This window comes from Thermobia domestica, chromosome 3 (assembly GCF_964235325.1).
Source record: "Thermobia domestica chromosome 3, izTheDome1.hap1.1, whole genome shotgun sequence".
Lineage (NCBI taxonomy): Eukaryota > Metazoa > Arthropoda > Insecta > Zygentoma > Lepismatidae > Thermobia > Thermobia domestica.
The window spans coordinates 329,549,508-329,567,246 of NC_137456.1; the positions used below are offsets into that span (position 1 = coordinate 329,549,508).

General features: G+C 34.0%; 1 protein-coding gene across 7 annotated transcripts in view; it reads left to right on the forward strand.

The window, feature by feature from the left end:
* The window catches only part of LOC145681206 (uncharacterized), a 144,594-nt gene that overhangs the window by 6,284 nt on the left and 120,571 nt on the right, over nucleotides 1-17,739 (forward strand). Inside the window, exon 3 of one of the 7 annotated variants that reach the window (XM_081752731.1) lies at nucleotides 11,996-12,237. The exons of 5 other annotated variants lie outside the window; for them this stretch is intronic. In XM_081752731.1, coding sequence (XP_081608857.1) covers nucleotides 11,996-12,056 — 61 coding nt within the window. In that variant the 3' untranslated portion in view covers nucleotides 12,057-12,237. Of the gene's footprint in view, nucleotides 1-9,813; nucleotides 10,430-11,995; nucleotides 12,238-17,739 lie in introns of those variants that run through there. One more of the 7 variants, XM_081752730.1, reaches the window with a different exon arrangement.

Below are 17,739 nucleotides of genomic sequence, written 5' to 3' on the forward strand. Positions count from 1 at the left end.
GAATTTCACGAAAGATGGTGCCTAATTGTGCGTAATTAAGAATATGTTTTCAACACTCAATTAGTTATTTCATTCACAGCAGAAATTGTTAAGTATAAAAAGTTTTACTTTCTGTGCAATTATAGATAAAAGTTTGCACATTACGCAGAAATGGGGTAACTTGTACTGTATCCTTGGTCTGTAATGTCTATTTAGGAGAATGTCAATTCTACTCTTTATTAGTAAAGAATTATGGGTTTTCAGACGTTTAATTTCTTCAATATTAATTCTAACAATAAAAGGCTTTGCAAATAGCACTGCATGGGTATATGCATTCTAATCCATTAGTCTAGCTTCTTTTTCATTCATTTCATTTTTTTAGACCAATGCCACATGGTTTTAGTCAACTCCTCTATATTATAATTATAATTATAATTATTATTATTATTATTATTATTATTAAAAGTTCTAGTAGTGGTATTACATCGATATTTGTGAAGATACTGGTTTCGACTCGTTACCGTGTACTTACTGTACACGACTGTTGCGAAACCAAGGTTTTGACATGCCACCAGAAAAACATTTGACTTTTTTATTATCATACTTTCCGACCCGGAGCTAGGACGAAACTTCTCACGTAATAAGTATAAATATTCTTTCTTATTCAGCAGTAAGCGGAGAAACGATTGTTAAAAAAAATCTGTTATTAATGGGACAGGATGCAAATACGTGGTGATCTTTGTCCCCATAAAAAAAAAATTGTAAGTTATATGTCTGAAATGTGGAATTGTATGCGTAAATTGTTGGTCTATAGAGTAACAGGTAATACAAGATAATTGGTAGCATCTGAGTAGTACCATAATTGGCAGTAAGAGATGCACCGACTTCTCACTATTTTGACGAAAATTTATTTTTCAGAAATGTACGAATGTTTGAAATCAATGACTTGTTTACTTTTTCCCTTCGGTTTGTTTTTAACCTTGAACTATAGTTTCCTCCCACGCCAAATCGTGCTTCCTTGCACTACTACAGTCTTAATTTCGTGTAAATATCTTTCCGGAAAAAACATTCACTCACTTCCAGCATTTGTTTCACTTCATCTGGTATTCTCTAGATTTTTGTCCCATTCTCGTATTTCTTTTCCGACATCAGACAAAAATTCAAGACTCATACTACCCACAGAGAAATAAAGTCAGCTAGGTTTTAGTGTAATACGACTTATTAGTTTACGGTGGATAAGAATCCTACCAAAAAAGTGTGTGAAAAGATTGCTAGAAATTGTAATACCACAAACACATCTTGAATAAGGAGGGCAATTTCTATTTACGTAATAGGAGTGGTAACTACTTACGGTAGTCGTAGCTGTACACAATAACTAGTATACGTATCTGGTAAAAAAAAAACAATCTCTATATTGATTTTCCTTTCAATTCGTTTTAACAACTGTATTAATAAATTAGTGAAGTTAGTTTATTATCATAAGCACCTATGTCTATAATTATCGAATAATTTCCTAATTAAGATTTTTCTTCTAATAATTTCATTATTTGTGTTTGGTTTTCGATGAATTTACCATTTGTGTCTAAAAATATACATACTAGTTCAGAATTTCTGGTATACATAAAAAAATATATTTTAAAAATGCATAGGTACCAATTGTACTGCGGTTTATTTTGTGCTAAGTTTACACCAAATTCCAAAGAAGATAGATTTGTTGATTTTTAACGGAGTAGATTCCTCATATTTTTGTTTGCTAGTGCCATTTTCCGAAAAAAAAAACACTCTCAAATATCATCATGCACCATTTTTCCGTTATTTTATTTAAAGTTTTAAGTAGCACTTTTGGAAATGCTTTTTTCAGTTAAAAAAAAGGTAACTACGGACGAATTATTTTAGAATATCTTTGACTTCTTTCCTAATATCAGACTCTTTCTATTTCTGTCTTATTAACCCACATTTTTCCGAATTATTTTTTGTGGCGAATTTTTTTGATATTTGTATGGAGTACTCTGTGATGAGGAATAATCACAAAATTCTTGAAATAAATGATCTGCGTCTTACGTGTACACTTTTCAGGAGGGTGGGTCGAAAATGATACATCGGAAATATCGTTCTTAGTCACAGGGGTCGTTTTCGACCCATTGAGAACATGAGGTAAAGTTTTCAATACGTTGTCCTTCTGAATAAATTTGTTAGTTAGTATCAACTCGGATAAATGTTTACATTAATTAAAATTTGTTAATTTTAATTTTTACATTTTCGTCAGAGACGTGTTGTTTCCATAGATCTGCAATATTTGAACAGTTTATGGAGCATTGTTCTCTAATTTCTGATAAGAAACATTTTGATAATAACTATATGATTTATATATACGTGAAAATAGATTGTACACCATTTTGTAACTACACTAGCGCACCTATGATGCATACTTATGCCTGAGTATGAAACGCATCGAAACATTTGTCATGCAGGAATAGTTTGCATTTAACATTGTTTCGTTTTTGAAAAGAACCTCAGATCCTGCTTAAAATTAAAACCGTTACTGTATGACCTATGTTGTAGTACCTGACAGTGGTATCTGAAGATTTTGAAGTAGCATCAACTTCAGGCCCAGGCTTTAAATTCCAAAATTTCCTCAAAAGTATCTTGCAAATGCTTATGCGTAGGGTCAATAGTTTATCCAGCCTTCCTTTCAAGTATACAACAGTTTGCGGTAACAACCTTTAGCATCCAGACTATGAACGGGAAATACCACTTCATTTCACGACTGGAAGAGTGATAGAGCTTCAGGTTTGGTCCAGTTTGTCCGCTTCACACATGTTTGCATTATAGTCGGAAACCAGTGCTGACATTTCCACCAGCATCCACTTACCAGACGAAGAAGAACGGCTTGATGTTTCAGTGGTTGGGCACTGCGGTAGAAATAGTTGACTTCGTCCCGTCGTGGGAAAATTCTTGTGTGAATTGTAGCTGTTCCTTGGTGTGTATGTGGCCGTAGGCGTGCGATGGATGGCTTTATTTAACACAGTAATAGACTCCGCTCACTGTCAGAGTCCGGAGCTTCCCACAGGAATTGGATCTTATGCCAAACTGGGTCGAATTTGGCCTTGGTTGCTACCTGTATATGTCAGAGCGTATGATCAGTATGTTGAAGAATTCATGATACTCAGACTCCGTAGAATTTGGCCTTGAATTTCCACGTGAAATTGATTTGTTGCTAAGGGGATATAGCATTTCATGACTATTTTTTGAAGGAAGTATTGAGACACGTGAGGTGTGTTTGTGTGCGTGAGGTCGTATGGCTGATGTAGTAAGATCACGTGACGAAAAGTAGTGATTGTGAGTACGATGATGTTAACGGAATGCAGAACGTACACGTATGTGTATGTGTATATCATTCCGTTAGCAGCTGTTGTGAAAGAAGAAAAATCGAATTAAAGATGATATCGTCAATGAATATATTAAGTAAACTTACTACGCAATCATTGGATCCCTTTAAAATGATGCGTGATTTAGAGATTTGCGTACCAATTTGTATTGTAAGCTTTCAGGTAATTACAGTGAGTAATGGAAGGAAGGCATGTGTCACATTTCAAGGAGGACAAAACAGTAATTTTACCATGACGCTGTACTGGAAAATTAGAAGAAGATAATGGTGCATTATTACCGTATTTGAAAAGTGGAAAGATATGTTTAACATATTTGATCTAGGAATTAATTCGTGCGGGTGGACAAGAGATGGCTTAACGAACGGAGCGTCCCACAGATCCGTGTATCCACACATGTGTTGCAAACCCCTGTCATCGCGTATCGTTCGTAGTATAGGGCAGTGGATTAAAGCGTCAACAACACCAGTTTGTAGTTAAGTGAACATGGCGCAATTTGTGCCTGATAAAGTGTTTTTGCGGGGTGTTCTGCTGCGGTACTTTAACATGCAGAAAAGTGCGACTGAAAGTCATCGTACTTTGGTGGAAGTGTATGGTGACCATGCTCTAGCTGAGCGAACGTGTCAGAAGTAGTTTGCACGGTTTAGAAGTGGTGATTTCGGCTTGGCAGACCAAGAGCGAGCTGGACAGCCAAAAAAATTTCAAGACGAAGAATTGACAGCATTGCTCGAGCAGAATTCGTGTCAAACGCAGGAACAAGTTGCAGCAGCATTAGGCGTTGATCAAACAACAGTCTCCAAACGCTTGAAAGACAGAGACGTTGAAACGCGAAAAACCATTAGCGAATTGCTGCTTCAACGACAGAGCAGAAAGGGGATTCTGCATCGAATTATTACGGGTGATGAGAAGTGGATCCATTACGAGAACCCTAAACGAAAAAAGGCCTGGGTGAAACCAGGTGAACCAGGTCCATCACAACCAAAACGAGATATTCACTGTGCAAAGGTTATGCTGTGCATATGGTGGGATATGAAAGGTGTGGTGTACTATGAGCTGCTGCAACCGGGTGAAACTATGAATGGAGAACGTTATCGACGACAATTAATGCGTTTGAAGCAAGCTCTGGCGAGAACACGACCAGAATGGGAGAACAGACATGATAAACTTATTGTTCAACATGATAACGCTCGCCTACATGTCGCAAAACCGGTCAAAACCTATTTAGAAAATGTCGGATGGGAAGTTTTACCCCACCCGCCGTATTCACCAGACGCTGCTCCTTCGGACTACTACTTGTTTAATTGCATGAACAACGATTTGATTGGACAGCGGTTTACTTTTTCAGAAGATACCGAAACATGGGTCTTTGACTGGATCGCTTCCAAGGATGAGGACTTCTTTTGCCACGGAATCCGTACATTGCCTGACAGATGGGCGGAAGTGGTGGCTAGCGATGGACAATATTTTTCTTAAGGTATTTTGTGTCTTACTACAGCTTCAATGTGTGCGTACCAACCGCACGAATTAATTCCTAGACCAAATATAAAGGAATGAAGATTAATTTATCTGGATGTACCATGCACGATCTTGAATTTACTGAGATTGTATCTTGTTCGTAAATATATGCGACGTGTTCGAACAAGACCAAGCATTATTTTTCCACCTCTTCTTTCTAGCCGTTTGTACGTGCACGAATATCCGTATGCATAGTGACAGTAGTCTGTGTGTATCAGCTACTGGATTGAAAGGTCTATGAGTACTTGTCTACCAACTATGCATACTAAGAACGAGTACTTACTAAATGGTACTCTTCAGTGGTACTTAAATAAGGTCTTAATTCAATAGAAAATAAATTAATTTGTGTTGGATTGGATAGTGTCACATTTGAATCAGTGATTCATATCGGTTGGTTAAAATTGGAAACGAAAGGATTTGACAAACAAAAATTCATAGACTCAATAACGAGTGAATTATTTGACAGTGCACAAACACAGCCATGGTGGGGGAAACTGATACACAACGTTTGCATTGTATGAAATTCTGTTAAGAGAGAGGGAAATTATTTTTTCATTTATACTGAGCAGTGTAGTCATAAATTTAGTGCATTTAATAATAAAGATATAGCGAAACTGAAATGCTTCATTTACAAATAAATTTGTCCTTTGTGTTCGTTTAATGCACTTAAATTTGATATAAATTTTTATTAGTTCAGTAATATTTTACGTTTTATAAAAAGAAAATCTTGTAATATTTTCCTTGTGTACTATGAGTATTATTTATAAGATAATAAAAATTTGAATGATAATTAAAAATTTATCTATAATTTTTAGGAAGAAATGATGAAATGATAATACAATAATAAATGAATACCCATAGTAATAGACAGAAAAATTGGAGATTATTTATTTATGGTTTTGATGAGAATGTATGATGAAAATCATTTGAGGAATTTCCTTTAGCCTTGAAACAGAAAAAAGTATTAATAATGTCCACATAGGGACGATTTGACACTTCGAATTTTATTATTGGTGAATTTATAATAAAGAGAAATTCTACGAAGAAATTGAATGTGTTGAATTACAGAGGGAACAAGTCGAAATATAGAGAAGTATTCTGTATGTCTTTCCTATTCTATTGTGGGTGACATCATATATAAAAATACATACGTATATATATATATATATATATATATATATATATATGAGGTGGTATTTAATAATAATAATAATAATAATAAGAAGAAGAAGAAGAATAATAACGTACTTTTCAAAATATATGATGATGTTCCTCTGGTGATCCACTTCTAAGTGGGATTGGAATTATGTATATGTGCTGCGTGGGACACATTCTGGTAGAGGGTTCTTAAGTTAACTTCGAAACGAACGAACACATCCGTGTCTAATAAATTTCCAATGCTGTACAGCCGTGGCTTCTTCATCTTGCATAATGTCGAAAACAAAGATAGTGTATCCTTGAGCAAAGTCAAGGCGAAAAATGTTGTTACCATAGATTAAAAAGTAAATACCTGATCCACAAAATAAGGTTTGATATGAAGAAATATATAGCCTTTCTTCAAAATTTAGTTGTAAAGGTTTTCCATCAGTATGTAATGATAAGAAATTAATGTCAAAATATTTTGGGGTAGATGGATTTGAAGCTATCGTTCCTGTAAAGGCATTATTTTCAGTAAACGCCAAAATCGCTCGAGTTGGTAATATCTGCATGAATAAATTTTCTATTGCTTTTGATTGAAGACCATTTGGAATGACGAATGAATTCATTTGACTTCTTCTGAAAGGACATTTCTCTGATGTTGATTATCGAAACTTGTTTTGTGTTAGTTTTATTGTAGGACTAACAGCAACCTTTGAAATATGTGAAGCATGGACTAAAATATTTGCTTTAGCCTCAACAGAGGAATATTTAGCGATGAGACAAAAATTTGGCTTAACAGGAATTAATTTGATGCGTAGTTCTCCTTGGATTAAAAATTTATCCTGATTAAAAGTATCACATTGAAGATGTCCCAGCATGTCGAATTTTGCACTGTTTTTGTTAATTCATAACGCTGTTGAAATCCCTTACTAACACTAGTTTTTGCATTTATATGTCCAGTAGTATCTTGAAACCATAATGCACGTTGAAGATGAGTGTTTTAGCACAATCATCATAATTTAACTCTTTTCTTAGGGATGATCGATATAAATGATTATCACAGAAATGAAATATTTTTTTAATTAAACACACATCTATTTCACAGAACATAAAATTTAAAGTACACTAATAGAAGTCACACCCATACCATTTTCTCGAAATTATCCATGTAGCTTAACGATTTGAGCTTCAATATAAAGAGTGTGTGTGGAATATCTATGTATTCATCTCTTGTTCCTGGTATGACAAATTTTATACATGGGTTATCAGTTAGTGAACTGATTGGTTTATTTGTAACAATATGATTATCTAGTATACTGGGTTGCGTTGTGAGATGTGAGAGGCCAGGATGATGATTTAATCGAAGATGTCTGATAGTTTCTTCTTCTTATAAAATCTATTTTTCTTTGCTTTCTGTGTACGTTTTTTTTTTTTTTTTGTTTTTACTTGTGCATTTCTTCCTCCTTCTATGATGTGTAATGATGAAGGGTTAAAGATAGAATGATGTGTAATTCTTTTCCTTCGGTGATATCCAGATGCCGACATACATTTCAGTGTATTTTTAGCTTTAAGCAAGCTGGAATTCACTTCACCCATTCACTGATGAAAGGATTCGTTAATAGGTTGTTTATCAATGATGAGTCATTAATATCGTTTGCGCCAGATGTTGAAATTCCTTTGTTATTGTTTTACGCCTTGTTTTACTAATGACATGACAGAGCGAAATAATTCTCCAAGGAAACTTTCAATAGCATGTCCATAATGATAATGTGATCCAGCATAAACCTTTCCAGTTGCAGAAAGAGATTGTTTTTATAATATGTAAATATGGATTGTTGATAGTTTTTGATGTTTTCGCACTGGTCAAAAATGTAGTTTACCGCATAAAGTTCCGAAACTAAATGCGAGTGGAGAGCCTGTACAATCTCTTATATCTATTTTTATGTGTTCAAAATGCATGTTGTTAATAAGTACATAATGTGGAGGTTTAAAATTTGTATAGCACTAGCTCCAAATGTATGATCCACAGTAGTTATATTTATGATACATAATAATCGTGACCATTTCCTTAGCCGAACGGGCATAACTGTGGGACGTAAAAGTCAAATGTTTCGAAGGTTTATAATAATGGTGCTACTGATCTCGAAAGATATAGATTGAACTATATCACAATATACATACATTGTATATGGAAGTCCTAAATGTAAATTTTGAACAGTTTTGTCTTGTTGCCTGTTCCTTAGATCTGCTTCTGGATCTAATTCCAACACCGCTCTAGCACTTGGTAATAATACAATGTCCACATCTGTGTTTTTACGAGCACGTCTTATATAATCGCCATTTCTTTCATTAATGTAGGATGTATGTAAATTGTGAATCTGTTGTGCGTATTAATTTGCTTTATCAAATATGAAATATCAATATAATAACGAACAGGAATATGTACAAACTTCCGTTCATCAATTTTTGGATGATTGTAAAAATTTTATTATTTTGTTCATTAATATTTAAATTTGAATGAGAATAATGAAACTCAAAAATAGCCACTTTCCATTTTTCACGGAATTCCATTCTTTGATGAAGTTTAGTAGTGTATGATGAGGAAAATATTCCATAGCACTATTACTGGGAAGCGTAACTGCAAAAGCTCCATCTGGTTCCATTGTATTTCTTGATCTTCAGGGATGATGCAGGTATCCAGGAGTCTAAAGAACAAGGATATACTTTCCAATGAATAAGAGATTCTAATCTGTTACCTATTCTTACGGTTAGTGTGCGTATGATATTATTTATGTAAAAAGTTTTTGATAGTGTTACAGCTGTAATTCCTTTCTAAAAATCGCCAATCCAGCGGTTCTTTGTTTAAATCTTCTATTTGGTAAACAGGTGGTTCTCTTGGTATTATTTCGTTCATTTTAAATTTTTTCCACGTCCAGTTTTGCATGTATCCGTTATCAACTATATCTACTTCTACTAATTCGTACTGTATCAACAATTTGAAATGTTTTAAAAAGTCCCTAGTTTTTTTCTTCATTTTACTACCATATTGATTATGCCACATTTGCAATAGGTTATTTTGAGAAACATTTGTAAATAACATCTTAATACTTGAATGATACCTTTCATTCTATGATTTCTCAAGAAGAGGCAATACATTTACTTAATCATACGTTTGATACTCTTTGTGAAATTCTTCCCCATTTTTTCTTTTACAGTTCTGTTAAAACGTTCTGCAATTCTAGCCTTTAAATCAGGTCTTTTGTTTGTAAGATTTTTTATTTTGTTTCTTTAAAATATTTCTGTATTGCTCTTTTTGTAAACTCACTTCCTTTATCTGTTTGGAATGTAACTGGTTTCGAAAACAGTTTTCATAAAAGTCTTTGAAAACAATTTACATGAAAACATGTTTTTAAGACATTTCTTTTTTTCAGATTTTATTCTGAGACAGCATTTATATTATTCCAACACATCTAACAGTGTAAGAATATAACGATATTTAACATTAAATGTATGAAGAGACTGACGATCATTATTCCTACTCATCGTCAATATTGTTCACCACAGAGAAATCTCTTTTTAAACGACGACGTACTGGTTTGTGTAATGTATATGTTGATTGTTTCAGTGAGCACTCTCTTATACAGCGTATTTAAATTTTCTTCTTTGTAGCTGTCCACAACGGTTTAGCAGTTTAAAACAAAGCAGGATATGAAGGTCTGTTCTAAATTCTGTTAGAGGATAAATGTAAAATGTTTTGCATTTCTTGATCCTAACTAAATTCACACTTTTCCAGGGCTGCTGCTGATGTTGATTGTTTACGATTAGAAATTGAGATGAAGCTAAAGTCATTTTGTTTGAGTGCTCCATTTCACTAGCCAAGTAGTAAACTTGAAAACGGACCACTTAAAATATAAGTTAATAATGCTGGTAAGAATCCGCTTGTTGCAGTAACAAATGCTCTTTCTTTAGGATGGAGTTTCCATTGTTCACAAGATATTGAAGTGTCGTCTTGTATCACATTAACCTTGATTTCTGTATCTTTATAAGATATATGTTACTTTTCAATGCATTAACACAAGATTCGCAAATACTACGAATCACTGAAAAGTACATTTGTCACTATAGATTTAAATAATTCAGGATTTGCTTTGCTCAGCGTACGAAGATCATCCCCGTGGTTTACTTTAGACATATTTATAGAATGAAGAAACATTTTAAAATTAATATTATAAACACAGCTTATCTATTCGGAACATAATGATAAATATCGTTAGGAAATATATTTAGAAACTATTTTCATCTGGTGTATCCTGTTTTAAATTAATGAATAACCGTATGGTAACGTTGTTGTGTCGTTCAAACTTTCTTGAAGATATTTTAAATTCTCATTGGTTATTTTGGATTTTCATGAATTACCTGATAACTCATATGTATAATTTGTGATTTATCCTTTGGAGTTTTAAATAATACATGATAAAAACTATTCAAAATCTTACAACTACTTCCTTTTCTTTGATGAAATATGTTTGAGTAGTAAATATTACACTAAGATTGCTATGATGGAAACCTTTTGTAAAGAAATCAACTATATAACTGTTCACTTCATACATATCTTCGTCAGTAGTAATAACATGAGATCCAATTTCTGGTAAAAAGTCTTTTGTTTGAGGTAATCCTTCAATGAACTGTAATTTCATTGAAATCTCTATGTATTTTCAACTCTTCATAGTACCAATAAGTATTACGAAATGTTGCATTAACCATGCGTGATAAATTAGAAAGTAGTTTTGTTACGAAGGAAGTTTTTCCACATGCATTGGGTTCTGCAACAAGACATGAAAACAAATATTTCCATGTCGTACTTATGTTAAGCAGTATGATAGTTTTCCCTGCAACCATATATTTATAAATGTTTGTATTACATTTCTCTTCTTTTGAATTAAGGATTGTGTGGTACAGTTTCATTCGTGTTTGGAATTCTACGTCGTTTTATGTAATTACTTTTATACACATTTGTTTCGGGAAGGCTAACGATAGTATGATCTGTCCTTCGGCACATTTTTCTCATTTGTAATTTTGCCTTCTATGGTTAGCCCCAGTTTTATTTCGTGGGGTCTCACAGACCCCAAGGAATCATACCGCTCGATTATTTCTTTATTTTGATAGTTAAAACGCAGTACGTTTCTGACATCTTCAGAAATTGAATTTTACAGTATATTTTATGACTATAACAAATTTTATGACTATAACGTTTTGTTTCACAAAAGAATCATGTCTAGGTTGCCATTTTGAATACGGTGACCGATATGAAAAATATTTTGTCACAAGTCCATGTAGTGTTTGAAGATTATCAAATGAGGTTTCAATTTAAAATTTTAAAATTGGGCCCTTCGCCTTCGTAAAGGGCTGCCTTGATAGGCATCGGGACAACACCGTCCGAAGTATCTCTTTGCATTTCCTATTTGAGTTTTTGTTTTGTTCAATTGTGTTTAACGATTTTCGAGATATTTCCGTAGAATCCGTGATTATTAAAGTGTACATCGAGACGCTTCAAAGCATTTAAACTTGAATGGCAGAGCTAATTATGTGACGTTGTCTCCATTTCAGGTAGATTTTCATTTTGACAGATGCGGACTGTTTTGAATAGTTTCAGCTCTTTCGTTTCTCGTTAAGTACGTGATTGTGACGAGACCGAAATTTTTGCGTGGGAGTAAAATAATGTCCCATATTGAACATTTATAAAATTAGCAAAAAATGGAACAAAGGAATCATGAAATTGATAATTCAATCAGAGCATGACTTTTTGTACATACAAGTTGCATTATTTATGTTATCAATTATTTTGGGCAGTAAATTTCTGTTTGTTAAATTTACGATTGACTGATTCTCTTTAATAGAGAAAATGATTTTATATATCAACTAATGAGCATAAGTTGAATGACAGAACTAATTGTGTGATCTTATCTTCATTTCAGGGAGTTCTTCATTTTAACAGAAGCAGACTTTTTAGAAAATAGATATCTTAATGTGACATGATTGACGTTTTGCTTTTGATTAAAAAAGTGCCTGATATTGACCATCTTAGCTCATCTCTCCATTTAAGGTCATCCCACACAGCAATGAAATATTTTCAAAACGTTTCTAAAACGTGCCATCATTTTCGTTCAGAAAATGTATCCTACTTCCGTTAAGGAAATATATTTCATATGTTGTTGAAAACATTTTCCACATAATACTGAAAATATTCTCTAAATACACTCAAAAACGTTGTAGAAATATTTTATACGCCGTTAGAAAAGTTTTCCTAAAAATGTTTCCTGTACGATTTCAAACATTACTGAAAAAGTATTTGAAACGTTTTATACAATGTTAACGGAATGGTTTTTAAAATGTTTCTCATGGAATATTTTAAAATTTATTACCAATAACGCAGACAATATTTTCCTACATATGCCAAAATATTTTCTTTACATGACAAAATATATTTAGTGAATATTTTTTGTACATCACAGAAAATATTTAAAGAATAGTTTCTGTGCATGACAAAATATTTAGGGAATATTTTCTGTACATGACAAAATATCTACAGAATATTTTCTGTACATGATAGAACCCAAAGCCCATAGGCCAATTATGTTACTACTGCAGATACGAAAACAAGGTAAGATACAGAAGGAAATTTTTAAAATGCAGCAAGTTTTGTTTTTATATTAGTATACCGCCCAATAGTAACGAAAAGTACAACGCTGCCACTGTTGGACAACAACGAATGAAAGAAAGTGTGGTTTGAAATTATTTGGACCAAAGGGAACGGAAAGACACAATGAAAAATATAGTGCAAGACCCAATTTCACGTCCTTCGTATCTCCTCCCCCCCTCCCAACACCGTGGTTGCTACGCCTCTGGCGTGGATGTTGCATTTGCATGTTTATCCTTCACTGTGTCTCCTTTCAATTCTTCTCGGTGTAGCTAATTTCAAACCACACATTCTTTCATTCTTGTAGCCCCACATGATGTATGGTAACGCATTTTCTTTATTGAGCGGTACACTAGTACAAAAACAAAAGTGTTGCTGGAATTTAAAGGAGTCCTTACATATCTTACCGTGTTTCCATACCTGCAATAGTAACCGAGTTGGCCTATGGGCTCCGGACTTTTGCGTCACTCTGCATATACGGTATAACGGCTTCTTGCTGGGAACAAATAGTGGGTTGAAAACAAGGCGGCCAGGCTGTGACATAGCAGCTGGAAGAAAACAAGATTCTTCTGTACAATTTTACCTGCTTAGTCGTCTTTGCCTCACTCTGTCTTCATGACGAGGAACCATTGCGGCCCACAGACTCAGACCAAAAAAATAAATAAATAACTAAAAATAAAAATAAAATACCACTACTACTACTACTACTACTAATAATAATAATAATAATAATTATTATAATAATAATAAACAGTGTAAATTATAACTACATAATGTTAACTTGCTCTCATAATTTTAAGCATTTTTTTAAACTGAAAATCTTATTTACACACAAAATGTTTCTGGGTGTTTCACTGGTACTACTGGTATGTGGACACGCCGTGCATATATGTTGGGGTGTCTTATGTGACTTACGACATTCAAACTGCACATCAGTGTGTTCACAATCGTCGCCTGCCAGTTTGAAAGCGGCTGTATTGGATTTTTTTTTTTTAATACGAAAAGGTTTGAAGTTTAGACATCCATTTCAAGAAACAATTGTTGGCAATCCTTTTCCTATCTTAAAAATAATAAATCCAATATAGCCGCTTTGTAATTTGGCACGCGATGATTGTAAAGGCTCTAATTTGCGGTCTGAACCTCGCAACATCACATAAGACACCCAAACATAAATAGACGGCGTGGCCACATACCAGTAGTAGCAGTGGAACACCCTGAAGCATTCTGTGTGTAAATAAGATTTTGAGTTAATAATAATAATAATAATAATAATAATAATAATAATAATAATAATAAAAGCAGCTTAAAATTATGAGAGCAAGCTAACATTATGTAGTTATTATTTACACTGTACACTATAATAAATATACATCTATATAAGTTTATATCGGTTAGTAGTTAAATAAAAATTTAAATGTACACTATTCTGGCATTATTTATTTAAATACTATTCAGCAGCATCTTCATGCTGCTCGTATTATTTGTTTCTATACATTAAGAACAATCTTCTCAAATATCAGAAATTCACATTTTAACTTGTAAACACTTGTTCTAAAAAATTATGTCACAGACACTAATTTAAAAAAAAAAAAAATCAACAACGATATTTATGTATGTTGCTGAAAATATGTTCTACAAATCTACGGCGCATGGGGAATAGATCTTTTCACGAAATGTCACTTTTTGCAACTTTCAAGAAATATCACATTGTTGAATAACCAGAAAACGTATTTGTTTCTTTATAATGTTACTTTTGATTACCAGAACTAACTATAAATTCGACGCTGCGAATTGTCAGTTAAAGTTCTGTGGAACTGCAGCTGAATTCTTAACTGATCTTCTTGTTCGTCTCTGTATGATATGTTGAAGCCAAATCCCAATAATCTACGCGATCTCATCGTTAGTTACGTTTCTCTTGTGTTACACAGTTTCTGAAAATAAAAATAATAGGCAGCGTTTAATAACATAATAACAGTAGGGAATGATTAAAGATCAATTATTACATCTTAAACTTACAAAAATATTTAAAATGTTTGTGTAGGACCTACAGCAGCTTGTGAAGACAATATTGTGTTACAAAAGTAACATCCTGAAGAAAATGTAAAGGGCAAGGAAGACAACAGCTACAGCTGAAAGTGACATACCTTAGACTGTAGCTTAATTACGGACGTTGTAACATGTTGAAGCGGTCACACATTTATTTTTAAAAAGTATAGCATCTTATAAATATTAAACCTAATAATAAAAAAATAATAATAATAATAATTTGAAAACATGTGGCAGCATTTGAGTTGATGAAGAACTAGCGTCTCATTCCGAATGCTCTGATCTAAAATCTGGACCCGAACATCCTTTTCCCCTCAGTCGTACCAGGTGAATGCCGAGATGGTTACTAAGGCCTTGATGACCGCTACCTTGCTTGATTTCTTTCCCCACGGAGCAGGCCATACATATTATTTTGCCTTATACAAATGAATAATTTTGATAACGTTGCATTGCAAAGAATACAAAAAATCGCGAATATAGGAATGAATCATGAAATGCTCAAGAAAACTACCAACATGACAAAACAATTCAGTAAAAGGATGAAATGAAAGGTAAGGGGAAAAAACAAGGAATGTCCATGTGTGTGCTTTATTGGGTACTTTGTCCTATGTGATGGTGACTTTTGGTACTATTTGGCTGTATATATATATGCATCCGTAGATGTAAAAATACCTATGTAAAAACAGGCAAAAGATTTTATTAAGCCTATGCCTTTTTACGAGATTTTCAATATTAAAACACCGTTTTCTCAAAAATACAATTTTGTGACATTCCTTCTATTTTCCCCTTACCCTTCAAATATACTCTATACATGTTCAACTCTGTCTTCCACGGACACTTAAATGGAACGTGTCACTTTAAGATGGGAAAACTGCGCATTTTGCTAAAATAAGGATTTTCAAAGTGTTTTAAATGTTATAACAGCGCTTGTAGTACATGCTTTTGGGAAATAAAGTTTACAGGAAGATGATTCTGAGAAGTATTCATGGCACAATAGTATGTATTTAAAGCGAAGAAAAAATAAAAAGGGAGCCAGAAAGGTTTTTTTTTTTTTTTTTTTTTACAAGAATTTAAACATAATGCATCCCTCTTCAAATGACAACTTCTATGATTCTTTCCACTCTGAATCTAAGGTACGGCTTTTTTAATGCATTCAGTGCATTCAGAACTTTATAAAGGTCTTACGTTGAAAAAAATGGAATCTTTAAGTTTAACGTCCCACGGTTATGCGGTTAGGCTAAAGGAGATGGTGATAATGAGAAATGAGTGAAATGGTGGAATGAAGAAAGTAGTAGAACCCCGAGAAAACCCACGAGCACGTATTTGCCAACACAAAGTCCACACGGCGCGAGCTGGGATCGAACCAGGGACCCCAAGCACTGGAGGTGAACGCTCTACCACTGAGCCACCGCGCCCCCGGGTCTTACGTTGAATGTTGTATATCATAGCGCGAAAGCAACTAATTCTCCCAAGGAAAGTCCAAAATCTAATAAGAACCACTTCCAATCACTTGATCACCTTTATTGCACCAATAATATACCAACGAAAAGCTCAAAAACCCAGGTGGGTTTTTCCGGGCTGGGCCCAATTGGGCAAACTCTGAACACAATACAATACAATACACACACACACACACATATATATATATATATATATATATATATATATATATATATATATATATATATATATATATACGCAAATCGCAAAAGAATAATTGTAATCTTTCGGCAAATCTAGTCTGATGGCCCCCTTTAATTTTATATATGCCAGGTGAAATATTTACATGTCGCCTGCCGCAAACCATTTAAGAGAAAATAAGAAAATTAGCGAAAGAATTATAATTTTCCAACAATTATTTCGAGCGGCACGCCAATAGTAAACCTGCAGGCAGAATTAGGTAATACTCAAGCAGACTGTTTTACCAAATTTTGACGCATTTCTTCATCTTCCGGTTTCTTTTTGCAGTACATGGACTAAACGAAAAGAAATCCTTAAGTTTAATATCCCACGGTCATGTCAGTTAGGCTAAAGGAGACGGTAATAATGAGAAATGAAGAAAGTGGGAGGAAACGGGAGAACCCCGAGAAAGTCCACACGGCACGAGCTGGGATCGAACCAGGGGCCCCAAGCACCGGAGGTGAACGCTCTATTACTGAGCAACCGCGCCCCCCTATGTACTAAATGAGGAGCTCTAAAAGAAAAAGCGAAACAACTTCTGTTAGGTGGCCAGTAAAAAGCACGCATGCTATCTGAGTCAGGACAGAAGCACAGAAGGGGGGCCCGAGCGACAGCGTAGCGAGCAGGCACGTCAGCGACAAGCCAGGGGGGTACGCATAAACGAGGATGGTGCAAAAACATTTACAATATTTGTAATTATTTTTATCTTCAAAAACACTTAATTTCGATCCTAAAAAAAATACCTTTCACAGCTAATACACGAGTGTTACACCGCCTTTCTTTCTTACCTTTACGACAGAAAATAGTGTATGTAGGACTATTGCCTCTGTTCTGAATTTTTCTTCTTGAATAAATCTTCTCCACACTTTGCGCAGTTGAATTTACGCGCTTCACCATACCATGACTCTGTAAAAACTTTATAATCATTCTCTCTTTATTACACAATTCTTGAAAAAAAAAGTTTACATTACGGCCATCGCAGATGTTCACAACTGACGTATGAACCGGAAATTCCCGCCGCTTACTTCTACCCTATTTGCATTCAAAATTCATTTCAATAAGCTGTGCAATGATAGAAATAACTTACATTAACACTCTCATTCCTTCACGAAAAATATTTCACATCATATTTTATCTATAAATTTTGTTCTCGGCGTAAACGTCTGCTCGAGAGAACCGAAGAATTATTATAACCCACTGGTGTATTTAAGGGGGGCTTCCGGGCTTAAGCCCCTTGAAATTGTACTTACTATATTAAAGTAAATGAATTATCTTGGAGAACAAAGTTAGCCAACC